General features: G+C 46.6%; 1 protein-coding gene across 2 annotated transcripts in view; it reads left to right on the top strand.

Moving 5' to 3' along the window:
* Positions 1-17,148, top strand: part of NUP107 (nucleoporin 107) — a 790,450-nt gene that overhangs the window by 399,310 nt on the left and 373,992 nt on the right. For both annotated transcript variants that reach the window (XM_069629720.1, XM_069629721.1), the window contains one exon: positions 13,122-13,267. In XM_069629720.1, the coding sequence (XP_069485821.1) occupies positions 13,122-13,267 (146 nt within the window). The remainder of the gene's footprint in view (positions 1-13,121; positions 13,268-17,148) is intronic.

The following is a 17,148-nucleotide window of genomic DNA, read 5'->3' as shown; positions in this document are numbered from 1 at the left end:
GCACTCGAAGCCAGACCTGCGCCTCCGTGGGAATCAGGTGAGCGTTACAGTCAGCAATGTGGGAGAGATGGGCTCAGAGGGGCAAGAGTGGGATTTTGAGGTATGGGACCGCTGGGAGTAGGTATGGGACCCTTGCAATGTTGGAGCTGTGGTAAGTGGAGGAACTTTGCAAGAGTGTTGGAGCAGGCAACTCCCAAACTTCCTTCATATATCGGTGGAGACATTTGTCAAACTGGTAATTCAAAGCAATAAGTCGGGTTCCCCTACGGATCTCTGCCCCCCTGACATTTACAAATCAATCCTCTCACAAGGAACACCCATGGAATACCACAGGAACGTCCTCAGCCAATCGATCTCAACAGGGAAAGTGCCACAATTCTTCAAATCAGCATACATCAAACCACTCCTCAGATACAGCCGGAAGCATAGAGGACCTCTCCAATCAGAACCATCTCCAACATCAAATACCGAGTTAAACTCCTGGAAACACACACATGTAGAACAACCTAAGAATTCATAGAAGAACACTGCCTATAAAACTACGCACAAGTAGGCTTTAGACCGATGAGAGGAACGGAAGCAGCACCTCTCTCAATCTGGGATGATCTAAAGGCGAACACAGACTCAAACAGCACTGCTTTGATACTTCTAGACCTCTGCGCGGCAATTAGGGTTTACCACGACATCCTCATCACGAGACTGGAAGAATTTGGAATCACAGACCAGGCCTTACTGTGGATCAAATCCTTCCTAACAGAACAGAAACGATATGGATGAAACCTTTGAAATCAAGCCCAAGAGACTTGTCATGCGAGTCCCACAAGGATCATCCTTCTCCCCATTACTATTCAACATCTACCTGTCTCAGCTAATTAAAATCTTTGAAGGACATGGCATCACCTGTTAAAACTATGCTGATGACACACAAATAGTCTATAAAATACAAGACTCACAAGAAGAAAACTCAACATTAGAGAACTGCCTTTGTTGCACGAGGGGTCGGCAGAAGGCTTTTTTTCAGGAGTTAGTGCACAAGGGAGTGCTTGAGAGAATATAGGAAAGCCCCAGATGCAAGAGTGGTTGCCGAAATTGGCGAGTACTGGGGCAAGGGAACAGATGTTGTCCTTAATAGTTCTGGAAGAACAGGGGGAGACCTGTTTGGAAGAGACCTTCATAGAGCGGACAACTATAGTGATCTCGTCTGATGTGATAGGAGGGCAGGAGGTGAGAGTGGATGGGGGAGAAGGAGATGCCAAGGGTGGCATGGGGTCGGGGAAGGGGAGAAAACGAGAGAAGTCAGGATGTCTTGAGTTTTAGCAGTGAAGTGGGTGGACAGTGCAGTGCAGAGGGCCTGGGAAGGAAGAGGCGAAGTAGAGGCTGTGGATGGATCGGCAAGTTCCTTGCAGATTTTGAAGAGTTCAGCAGTGTTGTTAAAAGCTCCAGAAATGCGGGCTTGAATGTGAGCCCTTTTCTTGGAGCGAATGGAGAGACGATATTGCCTTTTGGAGTAGGCGACGGGCCATTTAATCAGAGGATGAGCTTGAGGTCTGCCATTTCCGTTCTGCGTGTGGTTTATATAGCCCAGGTAAAGTAGTACCAGGGAAAGTAGTTCCAGGCCTGCCACACCCAAAACACTAGACCACATAGCTTGGTTCTTAGTAACCAAGCTATGTGGATGCCTCCATGTTGGCTGACAAACAATTTTGGGCGAGGGTCGTGACAAGAATAGAGGGGGAGAGAGCAGTGCAGAGGTCCTGGAAAAGGTGGGTCGACGTGGATGTTGAAGTCACTCGGGGGAGGAGTTTAGAGGTAGAGGTCTGGAGAGAGGAGGAGAAATTGGCCCATTCTTATTGGAAAGGGGAGATGGGGCCGGGGGACCTGCAGATGGTGGCAATGGTCGGAGGAGTATTCCCATACCAGCACCACACAAAGTCGCTATGCATTACATTTGCACAGGGAGTGCTCTCTCGCACTCGCCCATACTCTTTTTCTCTCTCTCTCTCTCTGTCTCTTTAAAAAAAAAAGCATTCCTTTCGAGGGATTGTGTCCTCTGACGTATTCCACATCATGACAGGTAATGTCGACAGCTGTGCTGCTTCGGAGATTTTTCGGCAGAAGGCGTCCTGCGTCGATGGCATCGATCCGTTCTCCCTCGAGGGCCTCCATCACCGGATATTATATATAGGACGCACGGCGCACGTAGCCTCAGTTCTGTTTTTTCCGCAAAAGTGTTTGCTTCGGAATCTCTGCGTACTCAATTCTTTCTTCGTGTACGGTGTCTTCTTCTACTACCCTGAAATCAGGCTTTAAAAAATATCGGGACTGCGGTTCGCAGATGTCCATCACGGACCCACACGACATCTGCCTCTCGTGCCTCGGCGAAAGCCACGCCACCGAAGATTGCGAGGATTGCTAGTTCCTGATGTCTAAGGCCTTGCGAGAACGTAAGGGGAAATTGAAGGTAGGTAGGGTGTCTAAGCCCCGTAAATCGAAGTTCACTGGGCTTTCGACCGATGACTCCAGGGGTGACTCTCCGCGTTGGTGAAAATCTAGGTGGTCTTGGTCTAGGAGTGGTTCCTGCCATGCCTCTGCCTCATCGAGGCATTCTAGGAAGTGCCGTCACCGGTCCCCGCCCTCGTCCAAGGAGGACTCCGACAGGCGGTTCACTTGTCCCACCAAGTCTTCGTTGCCGGCAGAATGGGATTCATTCCGCCAGCAGATGTTAGCGATTTTTCAGTCGCAAGGCACAGTTCCGTCTGCGCCTTTGAAAAAAGCCGGCAAGGAACGGGTTCGGTCCACTACTCGCACGCCTTCGGGATCGGGAGGTCGGCGCGTTCATCGGGAGCCGTCGAGGTGCCGCTCGGACAAGGGAGATCGCCATAGCCAGGCCAGGTCCAGGTCCCGGTCCTCGACGCCATCAAGACTGTCGAAACCTGTGAAGCCTTCAAAGTCGTCAACGCCATCAACGGCGTGTCCGGTGGAGGATGATCTTGAGGCTCCCCCCTCGAAGTCGTCGGAGCCTCGGTCGACCTCGACGCCGTTTGTGGAGGATTTGCCAGAGGTGCCCCGCCATAGGAAGGCTCTCAAAGTCTGTGAGGCCTGTATTTGAGCCTTTTTCTATTCCTCCTCCTAGGTTGGAGTTTTTCAAACCTTCACAGGATATTTCGGAGCTTGAGGAACTGTCTGATGAGGAGATGGCCTTGCCTGTGCCTCCTGATGTCCCTGATGACCTTTTGTCCGGGCATAGTCAGATGGAGGAACTCCGTCAGTCATTGCATGACGCTAGTGGCCTGGACACCTCTCTGGAGGTGGAGTTTGGCCAACCTGAGCCTGGGGCGCATGCAGATTCCTCCTATCGGCGTCTCACATCAAGGGTGACGGAATACTTGGGGTGGTCTGCTCCACCTGTTGATTTTGCTCAGGATGATTTGACTGACATCCTGGATCAAGGTCCGCCCAGTGACCTGGTGTTGCCATTTCACATTGCTTTGCAAAGGAGGGTGGTGGTGGCTTGGACTGCTCCGGAGAGTCTACCGGCAGTTAGTAAGTCGCTTCCGAAGAAATACCGCCCATCCAGTAGTGACCCCTGCTACTTATCGACGCACCCTACTCCGGTTTTTTGATGGTGCATGCGGCTACGGCCTCCTCGAAGCAGGCTGCGTACCCTACCATCCCTTCTGATAGGGACGATAAGTGCTTTGATTGTTGGGAAAAGGTATTTTCGGCTGGGGGTATGGTATTGAAGTCTGTCAACTCCACTTGTGCCTTAGCAAGATTCACACACACTCTGTGGAACTGTGCGTCTTTGGCAGCTGAGCATATTCCCGAAGGGGAAGAAAGTGATGGTTTTCTAGTCCTCGTGCAAGACAGCAAGGACGCCATGTGCGAATCCCTTCAGTCGGGTTTGGACAAGGCAGACTGTGTCAGCCGGTCCATGTCTGTGAGCACCGTGATACGCAGGTTTGCCTGGTTGCGGAAGTCGGGGTTGCTCCTGATGTGCAAGCCCGTCTTCTGAACATGCCCTTTCATGGTGTTCATCTGTTTGGCAGCAAGGCTGACGAGAGCTTTGACAGGTTGCAGACCTCCAAAGCTGCAGGGAAGTCTTTGAGCACTGCAGTACGTCAACCACCGCCTTTTCGTTCTAGTGGACAGCAATGGAGGGTAGGTTCCTTTCGGTACTACTCTTCCTTTGGTAGATCGAGAGGAGCTGCCAGTCAAAGGGGCCACCGTAGGAGTACCAGGGGTGGAAAGCAAGGTACTCGGGGTGCCAAAGCCACTCGGGCAGTTGCCCCTTTGCCCTAAGGCACTGCCGTGTCCGCTGAGTCATGAGCCCATGTCCCATAGTTCGCCGGCTGGGGGCAGACTTGCGCAGCATCTTGGAGAATGGCGGACCATTACTTCAGATGTGTGGGTTCTGGAGATCATAGCCTACGTCTTCCCTTCTGGCAGAGGCCTCGCGACAATCCACCGGGGAAGCTCTTTGAACTGCCTGGATCCGCTCTTTGCGCAGGAAATCCTATCCCTGCTGGAGAAAAGGCGCCATAGAACTGGTGCCTGTAGCGGAGAGGAACAAGGGATAGTATTCCCCTTATTTTCTTATCCCGAAAAAAGACGGGATTGAGACCCATCATGGACTTGAGTTGGTTGAACAAGCTCCTCAGGACAAGTTCAAGATGGTAACTCTTTCTCAAGTCCTCCAGGCCCTTCAACTCCAGGATTGGTTGGTGTCTCTAGACCTCAAGGATGCTTACTTTCATGTGCCAATTCCATCCAAGCACAGGAAGTACCTGAGGTTCGTGGTTGGCGACTCGCATTTTCAGTTTCGGGTCCTGCCGTTCGGATTGACCTCCGCCCGAGGGTCTTCACCAAGCTGATGGTGGTGGTGGCAGAGTATCTCGGGGAAAGGGGAGATTCACGTCTACCCCTACCTGGACAATTGGTTGATCAGAGCACGCTCTCCCGATCAAGCCCTGGATCATCTGTCCGTCACCTGCCACGCCCTTCACAAGCTGGGCTTCTCCCTCAATTTACAAAAATCACATTTGACACCTACCCAGCGGCTCCAATACATCGGAGCAGTGCTCCCCATGTGAGGGCTCATCACATTCTGCAGATGGTAGACAAGTTTCAACGTGCCCAGAGTCTCCTGGCGTTCAATTCTTGAGGTTGCTGGGCCTCATGGCATCCTGCATTTTCATGGTGCCAGAGGCCAGGCTGCGGATGACATCCCTGCAGTGGGCTCTCAAGATGCAGTGGTCGCAGTTCTCCGGCAGGATGTCGGATCCCGTTCAGATTCCGACCTCGGTCACCCAGGATCTTCTATGGTGAACCGACGAAGGCAATCAGATGAAGGGAGCACCATTTTGTAAACCATGGCCAGAGGTGACGATTGTGACGGACGCTTCCCTCACAGGTTGGGGTGCTCATGCCAACGAGTTGACAGCCAGCGGACGTTGGTCTCCGTCGGAGTCCAGACTTCACATCAATCTGTTAGAGCTGAGGGCCGTCAGGCTAGCCCTGAAGGCTTTTCTGCCGTCTGTGCGGGGGAAGAATGTCCTGATTATGACGGACAATACAGTGGCCATGCACTACCTCAACAAAAAGGGGGAGGGGGGAGCAGGGTCACTTCGTTGTGCAGGGAGGCGTTTCAGCTCTGGTTCTGGGCCCTCCCGCAGGATATTTCGATCTCAGCAGTTCATCTGGCCGTAGATGAAAACGCGGCGGCAGCCGCTCTGAGCAGGCAGAGCACGGTCTCTCACGAGTGGGAGCTGGCTCAGGAAGTTCTTTTGGAGATCTTCGCCCTTTGGGGAACCCCACAAGTGGATCTCTTTGCCACCAGTGTCAGCCGGAAGTGCGAGAGATTCTGCTTGCAGGAATTTCCACCAAGAGGAGCCTTTCGGGACGCGTTCGTAGTGGAGTGGTCCTTCCCACTGCTGTACGCGTTTCCTCCAGTCCCTGTCATTCCGCTAGTGTTGCAGAGGTTACGGAGGTTCGGTTCCCGAATGATCCTCATTGCTCCGGCTTGGGCCAGGAGAGCGTGGTACCCGGACCTTCTAGACATGTTCATCTGCCCTCCACGCCGTCTTCCCTACCGAGACAATCTGCTCTCACGGGAGGGGGGTCGGGTTCTCCATCCAGAGGTCAAGTCTCTCAGCCTTCATGCTTGGTATCTGAAAGGTTGAGGTATAAGGATTGGGACCTCCCCGAAGACATGATGGAGGTGTTGCTTTCGGCCAGAAGGCCCGCAACGGAATCCCTGTACCGTTGCTGTTGGAGAAAGTTCTGTGACTGGTGCAGGGTACAGAATGTGGATCCTTTTCAATGTTCCATTCCTTTGGTTTTGTCTTTTTTGCTTTCTTTAGCCCACAAGGGCCTGCAAGTGGGTACCATTAAGGGTTACCTGGCGGCGCTGTCCATATTTAAGCGCTCGTCTGAGGAATGTTCTTATTTTAATATTCCTTTGATTTCTCAGTTTCTAAAAGAGCTAACTAATGTGTTTCCACTGTCACATTTCCAGGTGCCTAGATGGGATTTGAATTTGGTTTTAAAGTTCCTAATGGGAGCTCCGTTTGAGCACTTACATTCTTGTCCGTTGCGACTGTTGTCCTTCAAACTGTGTTTTTAGTTGCGATTACTTCCGTACACAGAGTGAGTGAGTTGCAGGCACTTTCCCCCAAGCCACCCTTTACTGTTTTCCATAAGGACAGGGTTGTCCTGTGGGTGCGGTCTTCTTTTCTTCCGAAGGTTGTGTCGGAATTCCATTTGAGCCAGAAGGTGATTCCTCTGGCGTTTTATCCTCCTCCACATCCTGGTAAGGAAGAGGAAAGGCTGCATGGGTTGGATCCTAGGAGAGCTTTGAGTTTCTATCTCTTACGGATGTCCCGTGGTCAGAGTGGACGATCAGCTCTTTGTTGATTATGCTGGAAGGTGCTTGGGTCAGGCTGTTTCTAAGCAGACCTTGTCCAGATGGATCATTTTGACGATCTCTGAGTGTTGCTGTTTGGCGAATAAGGATCCTCCAGTAGGATTACGGGCTCACTCTAATAGGGGTGTGGCTGCCTCCCATGCTCTACAGAGGGGCGTTCCTATTCGGAATATTTGTGAAGCAGCCACATGTGCCTCTGTCGATACTTTTGTGAGACACTATTCCTTGGACTCCATCCATGGGCAGGATTTGGCCTTTGGTAAGGCAGTCCTCAATTCAGCCATTTGCTTGGGCATTCTAAAATTGTAAATTCTTTTCCCACCTACATAAATTGGTACTGCTTTGGGAGTCTGTCATAGATGTGGAATACATCAGAGGACACAATCCCCTCGAATAACAAGTTACTTACCATATCTGGTACCGTTCTTTCGATGGGATGTTCTTCCGACGTATTCCACATCCCCCTCCCAGCCTGCCCCTCTACTGAATTTCCTATGCGATTGCAGCTTACGTCTCTGCAAGGCTTTCTGCAATCCTACTGACAGGAGAATGGTGCCACACGTTCTGAGACAAAAATATAACTGCGGCTACAGGCGCCATGCGGCCTATATATAACATCCAGTGACGTCGACAGTGGCCTTCGGGGGACAATGGATCGACGCAGGGCGCCCTCTGACGAAAATGTTCCGAAACAGCACAGCTGTGGACATTACCTGTCATAGATGTGGAATACGTCGGAGGAACATCCCATCGAAAGAACGTTACCAGATAGGGTAAGTAACTTGTTCTTTCAGGTGTTTTTGGCGATGGATTGAACTGGTTCTAATCCGATTTTATATTAAGAAAAATATTGTTAATAGTATTATGTCAAAGTTCCCCTATTCATACTTGTGTGCTATGCATTATATTGCTGGGTTGCTCGCCGTGTTTGTTTGGACTAGGCATATACCTGGGAAGCACTTTTATGTGGGGGGAGCGTATTAAAGGGGGTGCAGGAATACACAAATGAATGCTACTAATAATGGATCGATTCAGTATGTAAATATTACCAAGAGCCCAAACCTAGATGTGTTACCCTTTTTTCTAACACAAAACTCAATCACCAAGTGAAACATAGTAACACTGTTAATAGTACTGATGAATTTAATGTTTTGTTAATTCTTCGTTTTGATTCTACTAGCTTTTAAAAAATTATGTCTGTAACAATGGTTTAACACGTAGAGAGGCAAGTTAGAAGGTCCAAGTATGATGAATACCATGGACTTTGTTTAGATACAATAGGAGACCTGCACCCTCCAGAACTCTCAAATAGTTGTTAAGCAGACATGAGCTTGGTGGGAGGACGGTGAATGGTAGTTGTGTGTTAGCTGATACCACACCCATTGGGAGCACCCAAGGCATTAATATCACAAGAAATACCAATTGTATAGGCTCAATGCCTAGTTCATCTGACAATGACGGCTGCGAGGCACCTTCCACACACAGTGTGCTACTAGAAGTTATGGACCCTGACCAGCTGCAATGCACTCAAAATCCTAAAAGCATCCAGTGTTTACGGAGGCCATACCTGAAATTGCACGGAGTAACATACGTGGCTAGTAGGTGGAAAGAAACATCAATGAGTTGTGCGGCAGGAGGGCTACTGGGGTTCAGATCCAAAGTGTTTGCACGAGTGACTGCAGCATGCACTCCATTCTGGAACTAACATATTGCGAGGTTGACATGGATCGAAGCAACGGAAAAACCAGGAAAAGTGCAGCAGCAAGAGACTTATGAATTATGTTTTTATAACGAAGGAACTGTTTTCATAGTGGCCAACAACAATGCAATAAACCTTGCTCATCCAAGACATCAAAAAAGGCACTGGTGTAGCAATGGACTACTATTGGGTGTGTGGACAACAGGCATTCTTGCCCCTCCCGCCATCCTGGCGGGGATACTGCTCACTGGCCACGTTGCACTCAGCGCTTCTTGTGATCCCTGAAGAGCACCTCGCAGTGGGATCGAAGAGCTTTCTTGCCCCAACTCCAGACTCGACACCAGGGGGCCTACCAGAAGCCGTTGCAGCCCTGCCCCCTGCTTTTGTATCTTGCCTGATAAAAGAACGAGAAGCTGTGCAGGAAAGGATTGAATGACCAGCCTCAAGGCTCCTCTGAATTGCTCAAAGAAATACCCAATGAAATACCCAATGAATATAGACTGTTTAGCAAAGAAGAACATTTTTTCGCATCTCTATTACTGCCGGGGGTTCAAACAGCTGCAAAAAAACGGCAAGTGGCTACAAATTGTACAATCGGATGTCCTACAGCTGGCGAATAACACCGACCAAGGTCTCAACGCAATGAAGGTCGAGATGCGTGCTAGAAGGCTGATGAACTCCCAGAACCGATAAGTGCTCAACCTGCTTATGGCGATGGAAGGAGGGGTTTGCCACAAAATTGGCGATTCTTGCTACACATTTGTGCCCCAAACGATGCAGAGAACAGTTCCCTGATGCAAATATTAGGAGCGCTGCACCCCCTCGGATCGCACATGAAAATTGAAGCTGGCATTCAGAGCAAAGTTTGGTTTGACCGTCTCCTGGGCACCATCCTGGATGGGGGCAATCGTGAAACTACTGGCAGAAGTACGTGGCCCTGAGGAAGATGAAGGTATATTCAGCCTTCGTCGACATCAGGACCGCCTACGACTGTGTGAAAACCAGCCCTATGGAAAATCTTGGTAAAGAGGGGAATCCCGCCTGCCCTCTTACAGATAATCATACAGTTATACTCCGGTAGCACTGCCTCTGTCCGATGGGGAATGGAGGGGGAATTAACCAACCCCCTTCGAAGTATCGAGAGGGGTGAGGCAGGGTTGCATGCTAGCCCACTCCTTTTTTGTTGTTGTACATTGATGAGGTGGTAAGGCATGTTAGAGGGAAATGCCTGGATCCCCCTAAATTGGGCTTGGAGACCTACCCACTGCTGCTTTTTGCTGACGATGCAGTTATACTAGCCCCATAAAAAAAAAGGCCTTGGGAACATTCTGGAGACCTTTGTGGAAAACATTTCTGAGCAGAGTCTGGAAATATATATGGAAAAAACACTGTGTTGATCTTTCATCCGAAATTTAGTAAATTGTCTAAAACTGCATTGCACATTAAGAATTTCCCCCTCGAGAAAGTCCCGGAGTATGACTACTTAGGCCTTAAGTTTAATAAACAGGGTAAATATCCCCTGCAAGTGGGTAAATCGTGTTTGCAGATGGAAAACAAGGTGGTGCATTGTATGGACGTAACTGGCACTGATGGTACTCTTACCTTGTTTTGAATCCATTTTAGACCCTATGTTTTAATGTTAGTGAATTAATTTAAAGATGGTTGTATTTTTGTGTCATTTCCAGGGTAAGCCTGCGCTCTTGCACATGCAACTGTGACTAGATGACATTGTGTTGAATAAGTCTTTTGAATGAACAAAACTATTGGTACCAGTGATAGTGTTAATGTTGGTCCATTTCTGCTATGATGGTTTCAATTCGGGTATCAAATGCACCTCACGGTACAATAGTCAGTGCGGCCCAAACAGATTAAGCAAATAAACCATTCATGGTTGCGATAGACCAGTGCTTGCACAATCCTCCCCTCCCCCCCAGCACCATCACTGCCCCTGGACATTACACCGAACAATGGGTTGATTTAGCGCGTGTGTGTGTGTGTGTGTCTGTCACTAGAAAAAACTTTTTTTGAGGGACGTTATGGGTAAGTTGCACTACTAAAAACCTGTGAAATTCACTAAAGAAACTTTATAAACGTGACATTATGGTTCAAAGTACAATCGAAAAACCTCTGAAATTCGACAGTTATGGTAGGCTAAGCAACCACAACTGCCCGCACCACTGTGCACTGCTAACACTAACACCCAGGACATCAAAGATGACATCACACATGTCATTGATGACATCACTGATGACATCACATGTGTATTTACTTTTCAGACAAGGGGTTCTGAATGTAATTTTGGCAAAAAAGTATCAGGGGTTGTCGGGACATGTGTAATAAAGTACATACTTCATCACGCAATGTAGTGTTCTAAAGAAAATTCCATTTTCTTTCTAGTACAGGAAGCTACTCATACAGAAATGTAGGTATTGGCTGCAGCATACACCACAGAGGTGCTATATTTGTACTTTCCAAAGTTGTATAATAAAAAGGTGAATGTTTCTGTATCACACCTTTGTGGTCTTGAAAGATGTACTTAGTTGCTAATAATGCATCACTTGCTACATATATCTAGTACTACACACACAACATAAATAGACTACAATGCATACAAAGATGGGGCTTATATGTGGAGAGTAAAGTAAGCATACAAGAGGCAGTATCATTAGCAACTGTGTATAATCTATATGATAGGATTCACGCACAAAAATGATTGATGTTTTTCAGGCCTGCTTCTTCCACTATATATGTACATCAAACGCTGTGATTACATTCTAAAGAAAGTAGTGCAAGAACATGTGAGAATATCAACATTAGTAAATGTAATACCTTTTGAAAGTGAAGTTTCTGACTGTCAGTTTCTGACTGTCAGTAAATAAACCCACCTGGCCTAGATATGGCAGTGAACAAAAACGAAGGGGCTACACATGTGATGTCATCAATGACATTTGTGACCCCCGCCCCTTAGGGGACAAGTACTCGTTCTTGACCAAGCACCACTTCAGCATATGTGGGACTACCTGCTATGAAGAATATGTCCCCTTTACATTTAGCTGCAGACAATGCTAAAGCGAACCAGTCATCAAAACGAAAAGACGATGTCTGTTTTGGTAGGGATATGCATTTAAACTGGGACGAGTGGATTACGAAGAGAGTGTGTATGGTGCGCTAGTAAAGCCCTCTGACGTATGCATACCTTAGAGAGGCAGAGCAGAAGCAATCCGCACAGCCTGTGACTTTTGCAAAAGTGATGAGCACCAACTTGAGATGCTGCAGTGTCGGTGAGTCAAACCACAGGGAAGCTGTTGGCAGAAGAGGAGGAATCTCGTGCAAGGTGATGGTGTCACTGTATCGTGGTGGGTGAGACGCCCGGCTAACGACGCCAACCCAATCCTTGCAAGGAGTGCTAACCGCTTCCGACCGCCACTGTACGTAGACGGCAGCAGCCTGCAGAGAACAGAAAACCGGAGAAACCAAAGACCAAGATTCCAGAGAACAGTCGATTACCCGTGCAAATTGCAAGCCCTGCAAGTTTCCCTACATATACAAAAGTACCAGGGAGAAAGAAAGAAGCTGGAGGTCGCTGGGGCAACAATGAGTGGAGAAACTCGTCCCACTAACAAGGACGAGCTACGAACAATAAACCAACCTAAACTTTGGTTGTGAGAAGCCAATAAAGGGCGTGACCAATAACCCTGTAGGGAAGTAACGAGTTACTGGAAACTAATACTCAAGAAGAAGTGGAAAGGCCCCAAGAGTACAGGGTGGAAGAGTGCAGGGAACACTCCACAAAAATGTGTAATAAGTGTTGAGATAAGATTGTCAATTGAACAGTATAAGAGAAGTAATAATCCAATACAGAGAATTGAGGAGAGGGGGAGACTTAAATTGGATAGTGATATCAAACCTAGCACCGGTTGAATTTAAAGACAGAGATATATGATCAAAGACAAGAATGTGAGAGAGTGGCTCAAGGAAAGCGATCATAAGCTTATCACTAGAGTACAAGGTCCAGGAATGTTTTGAAAGAGGAGATAATAAGACAATATCCAAGAAGATGGTCTTGGACCTATGTTTGAAAGAGACCTTTCTATAAAGCAAATACAAGGAGACCAGAAATGACCAGGAGAAGAGACATTCTTTTGGCCTACTTTGGGTTGTTCATATTAGTAGTAGTTCAGGTAGAGTTACGATTGGACTGAGGACATTTATTTTGGACTTCCTGATGACAGACAAGCACGTTTTTAGTTATTTAGATAGGCAGGATAATCCCTTTAGTGATGGGGAAAGATGGGCCTTTTTCTTATAGTTTAAATAAAAGAAGCCTTAAAATGTCCTCAACGTCTCCGACGCCTTCTTCTGACCCGCCACAGATGGCATTACATCAGCAGTAGTGTAATGATCAACATTTTTACAGCTTTCATCATTGTCTATAGCGCACACTTGTAATCTGTTAGAAGACTTACTACAACTCTTCATTGTTTTTCTAATCCCCAGCTCCTTCCAGTATGTGACACTTGGGAAGATACAGTCTGGGCTCATTTTAGAGTTATGGTTGACTCACTTGTGGAACAGGAAATACGGACATCAGTGATGACCATGCATGAGAATGAAGAGCTGCCAAGAGAGTACATGGAGGCAAAGTGAGTTTTTTGTTTGAATATGTGAAAATGAATTTACCAGAGGTGGAGATTTCTAAATATCTTTAATAAAATGAAAAGAAATCAAACCATGACCTTATTGACAATTTTCAATTGCTCTGCCTATGCTTATCACGTCAACATTAAAATAGATGTTCATATTTCTTTTCTGATGTGAAATTACTGATGGTTAATGCCACCCTTAATATTGTTTGCCACCATTGGACTTCCAGCTGGTGGCGGCAAGTCGGAACTCAGTTAAGGTTCCCTTCTTGTGTCTCATCTGCAACCTGTCACCTATGATCCTTTCCTTACAATTTTCATGCTTTGTCTTGTGAATGTGACCAAAAGACCCTGACCATTTTGAAGTGCACTGCTTAAAATTGCTGGTACCGGTATAAAAAACGTTATTTTCTTTTTTTAATTTTAAATGTGGATCTTTTTCTTTAATGTCACATTTGGTAGTTATACATAACTTTGACTTTTTAAGATTTCCATAAAGTTCAACCCTGCCCCAATAAGGTACATTTTGAAATGTAGGTTTCATTCCTAATTTGCATTACATGCGGGGGAGCCAGACCATCTTCTCCCTCTACCACTGGTCTGTAACCACCAGTAAAGCCTTAAATCTGAGGGGGGATCAATGTGGTTCCTCTCCTGGCTCCTATGCATCTATCCACCCATCACCTGCATCCCCACCTATCTGTCAGATTCTGCTATCTCACCACCACCACAAATCCCTTGCCGTGGACCACAAGGAGGGCCTGTCTCCAGAGTGCCCCTCTCATGTTGCCATAGTAGCCATGTTAGTTGGCAACACTTCCCTTTGATGAAGACACATAACCACATGCGCTATTTCCTCAAAAGTAATTGCTATTACATAGAAGGAAATGTCCACACATTATTGGCACCCTGAGGGACACGCTAAGGTGCTAATAGCAATGGAAGCATTAGAGGAGGGGACATGCCAAGGTGCAAATAGCAACGGATGCATTTGAGGAGGGACATGCCAGGTAATGGCCATGAACCCTCTCATGAAGGTTCGGGCCAATCTCCAACTAGTGGGCCATTTCTGCCAATTTCCTCCACGAATGCTGCCATTAATACTGCATTTAGTGTGCAAGCAAAGGTCCTCATCCTGCTTTTTTGAAAGTGACAGACTTTTCCTTGCTAATATTTTAAAACAAATGTAAATTCTTTACTAATTGGATTTCTTCCCTGCTTCAATCATTTAGTCTGAGGCTTCTGCATCTCAGGTTGTTGCTTGGTGCATAGGAGACAATATGCCATGGCTGTGATGTTCCTTCTTTCTGTGTGATTAACATACCTGTTAGTTCTGTGTGGGAAAGGCTTCAGCAGATTCTCAGCATCTAGGAAATGGTGCTGTAGGTTGTGACATCTGCCATTCCAAATATAGCCCCTGAACCCATGAAGGATTGTTCTACAATGTGGGAATCTTAGAATGGCACCCTTGCTTGGCTTGAGTTATTTAACTCTAAGAAACTGCTTGTTGGCTTTGACAACACCATTTCAGACTTCCTTAAAGACTCCTACAATCGTACAAATAGTTGTACAGGGACCTGTGACTCAAAGGGCACTAGGCCCCATCTCTTTTAACCAGGAAAGGACTTTAAAAGGTGCAGTGCCTAATATTTATACAATTTTCTGTTATGTTTTAACTCCTTTCTTACTTGCATATTAGTTCTCTAAATGGGTTACTTATCTTGGTCTTTGGTGACATGCTTTGCTACATTGATCCGTGTTTTAAAGTAAAGTGCTTGTGCACTGTAGCAGGACCACCCCAAAAGTGAATGGGTATTGTGGCGGGTCAAAAGGAGGACGCAGACTCTGATTTTCTATCTAACTGAAATTTTATTAAACCAAAGAATAAATGCCTACCTTTCCCTATGCCATGGGGTTTCGGTGCTCGTCGGCGATGGTGCACTGTCCAAACTAACCTGTTGTAACCCTACCACTATTATAACAACCAAAATCAAGAGAATGGCTCTCTTCTCCTGGAAAAGAAAAATTCTCACAAGGTTCAGTTGAGTAAACTATCCTCAAGTAGTTCCTGGGACTTGTTTTTAACAATTCATACAGTTCTGTTACAGAAGTATTCAAGTTTTTCTCTTATGTGACTATTCTCTGTTTCTTTCTTGTTCTTTTCATGACTTGTAGTTAACCTTCTCTTTTCCCAAGGTATCTTTGCCAATACTTGGAACTCTCCCCTTGGCTTCTCTGGTCGTTGGTCTATAGTTCATAGTCTCTGGTTTCTCTTTTACTTTTGCCCTTATTCTCTGTTTCAACCTTCTCTTCAGGGTTTTCTTTTACAAGATCTTTAATTTCTCTGATTAATTTTTCTTTGTCTGGATTAATCTCAATATGAACATTCCAGTCTTGAGTTGTAGTTCCCTCTCTTTTTGGAGTGTCAAGTTGTCTCCTTGACTGCGATGAATGAGCTTTCCAGTAATGATTCTCATTCACTTCATTCAGTGTCAATGTTGTTTCTCGATTGGGACTAGTATAAGTGTTCCAGTAATGATTTTCTGTCCCCCTGCCTGGTCTCCTGTTTTCCCCGTTACCTGCTGTGTTTAGGGATTACGTCACTGGGTATGTTATTCGGGTGGGACCTTCTGTCCGGTTTGTCAGATTGGCCTCTAGTGATTCTTCAGCTGCTTTTCCTTCATGTTGCGGCAAAAGCAGGTTCTCCATTTTCTCAACTACCGCTAGGCTCTGTTAGTTCTAGTGTAGTGGTGTCCGCTTTGTTCAAGGGATCTCTGGTCCACCACGGCTGTTTCGGTCATGCCATCATTCGACTTGCTCGTGGGATAAGGACTCCTTGTATCTGCGGTGGCTTCTGACCTGCTGTTAGGCAAGATTTTCATGTTTATGATGATGCTTCCTGACCTGTGTCAACACCAAAACTTTTGTTGGACTTGGTAATTATTTTACTTTGTCCCTAGGTGAGTGGGAATCCTTTCCCCTCTCACCAAGTTTTTTACTCTTTTTTTTTTTTTGTTTTGTTTTGTTACCGTTTTATGTCTCTCCATAGTGTATGATTGGAGTTATAGTTTCCTATAACTTTGGAATGACTGTAATGTACTATGGCAGCACACAGCCTTTGAAATGCAGTGGCTTCCTTTAAATTCTCTTATTTCATGGGTGAACTACTGTTCTCAAGAAGTAAAGTGGGATTCACATCCCCTTTACATTGATTTAAGTGAGCCAGCACACCCAACCTTATGTAGAGTGCTGGGTGGCTGCAATGTATCCCCGTTCTTACCTGTTCAAATTATTGTTACAATTGCAGGTTTACTTTAATGGCTGGTAGCAGTGGATTTACCTTAGTGACGTTTTACTCTTGTTACTTGCAGGCTGTTAAATCAGCCTCTGTAATACACAGAAGGGCCAACATTCTGCCAGAATGGTGGGCTCCTTCTTTTTTCGCCATTTCTCGTTTAATTGTTTTCTGAGGTCTTCCCCTGCCATTCTAGGCAGGAACGACCTCAGTGGAAGTTTTCTTTGGTGGGAATCCTTCGTATTCCAGGTCCAGGCTCCAGAGTGTCTGAGAAAGCAGAAAGCGAGGGAGGAGTCCAAAACATTGCAGCCCTTTCTTTCACCTTGTCTGAAAGTAACCAAGTCCCAGTGGGCGGCTGGCTGTCCTGATTGGACAGCCAGACTGCCCCTTTCTGTAAATTGCAGGGAGACATTGCATAGGTTGTGCTTTCCAGTAAGGAAAGGTTCCTGATAAATTCTCAGAACCTAGAAGCTTCTGACAAGTCGCTCACTGGAACGGAATCTGATGAGGAAGATAAAGAAAAAAAGTCGGTAGAGATTTCCAGCGACCAAAGAGCCTGATGCAAATCTTCCTTCCAATCGACCTG

This window comes from Ambystoma mexicanum, chromosome 12 (genome assembly GCF_040938575.1).
Source record: "Ambystoma mexicanum isolate Mex_15411 chromosome 12, UKY_AmexF1_1, whole genome shotgun sequence".
In the NCBI taxonomy this organism is placed as follows: Eukaryota; Metazoa; Chordata; class Amphibia; order Caudata; family Ambystomatidae; genus Ambystoma; species Ambystoma mexicanum.
The sequence above is the reverse complement of the archived record's forward strand: the minus strand, read 5'-3'. Positions and strand labels throughout refer to the sequence as shown.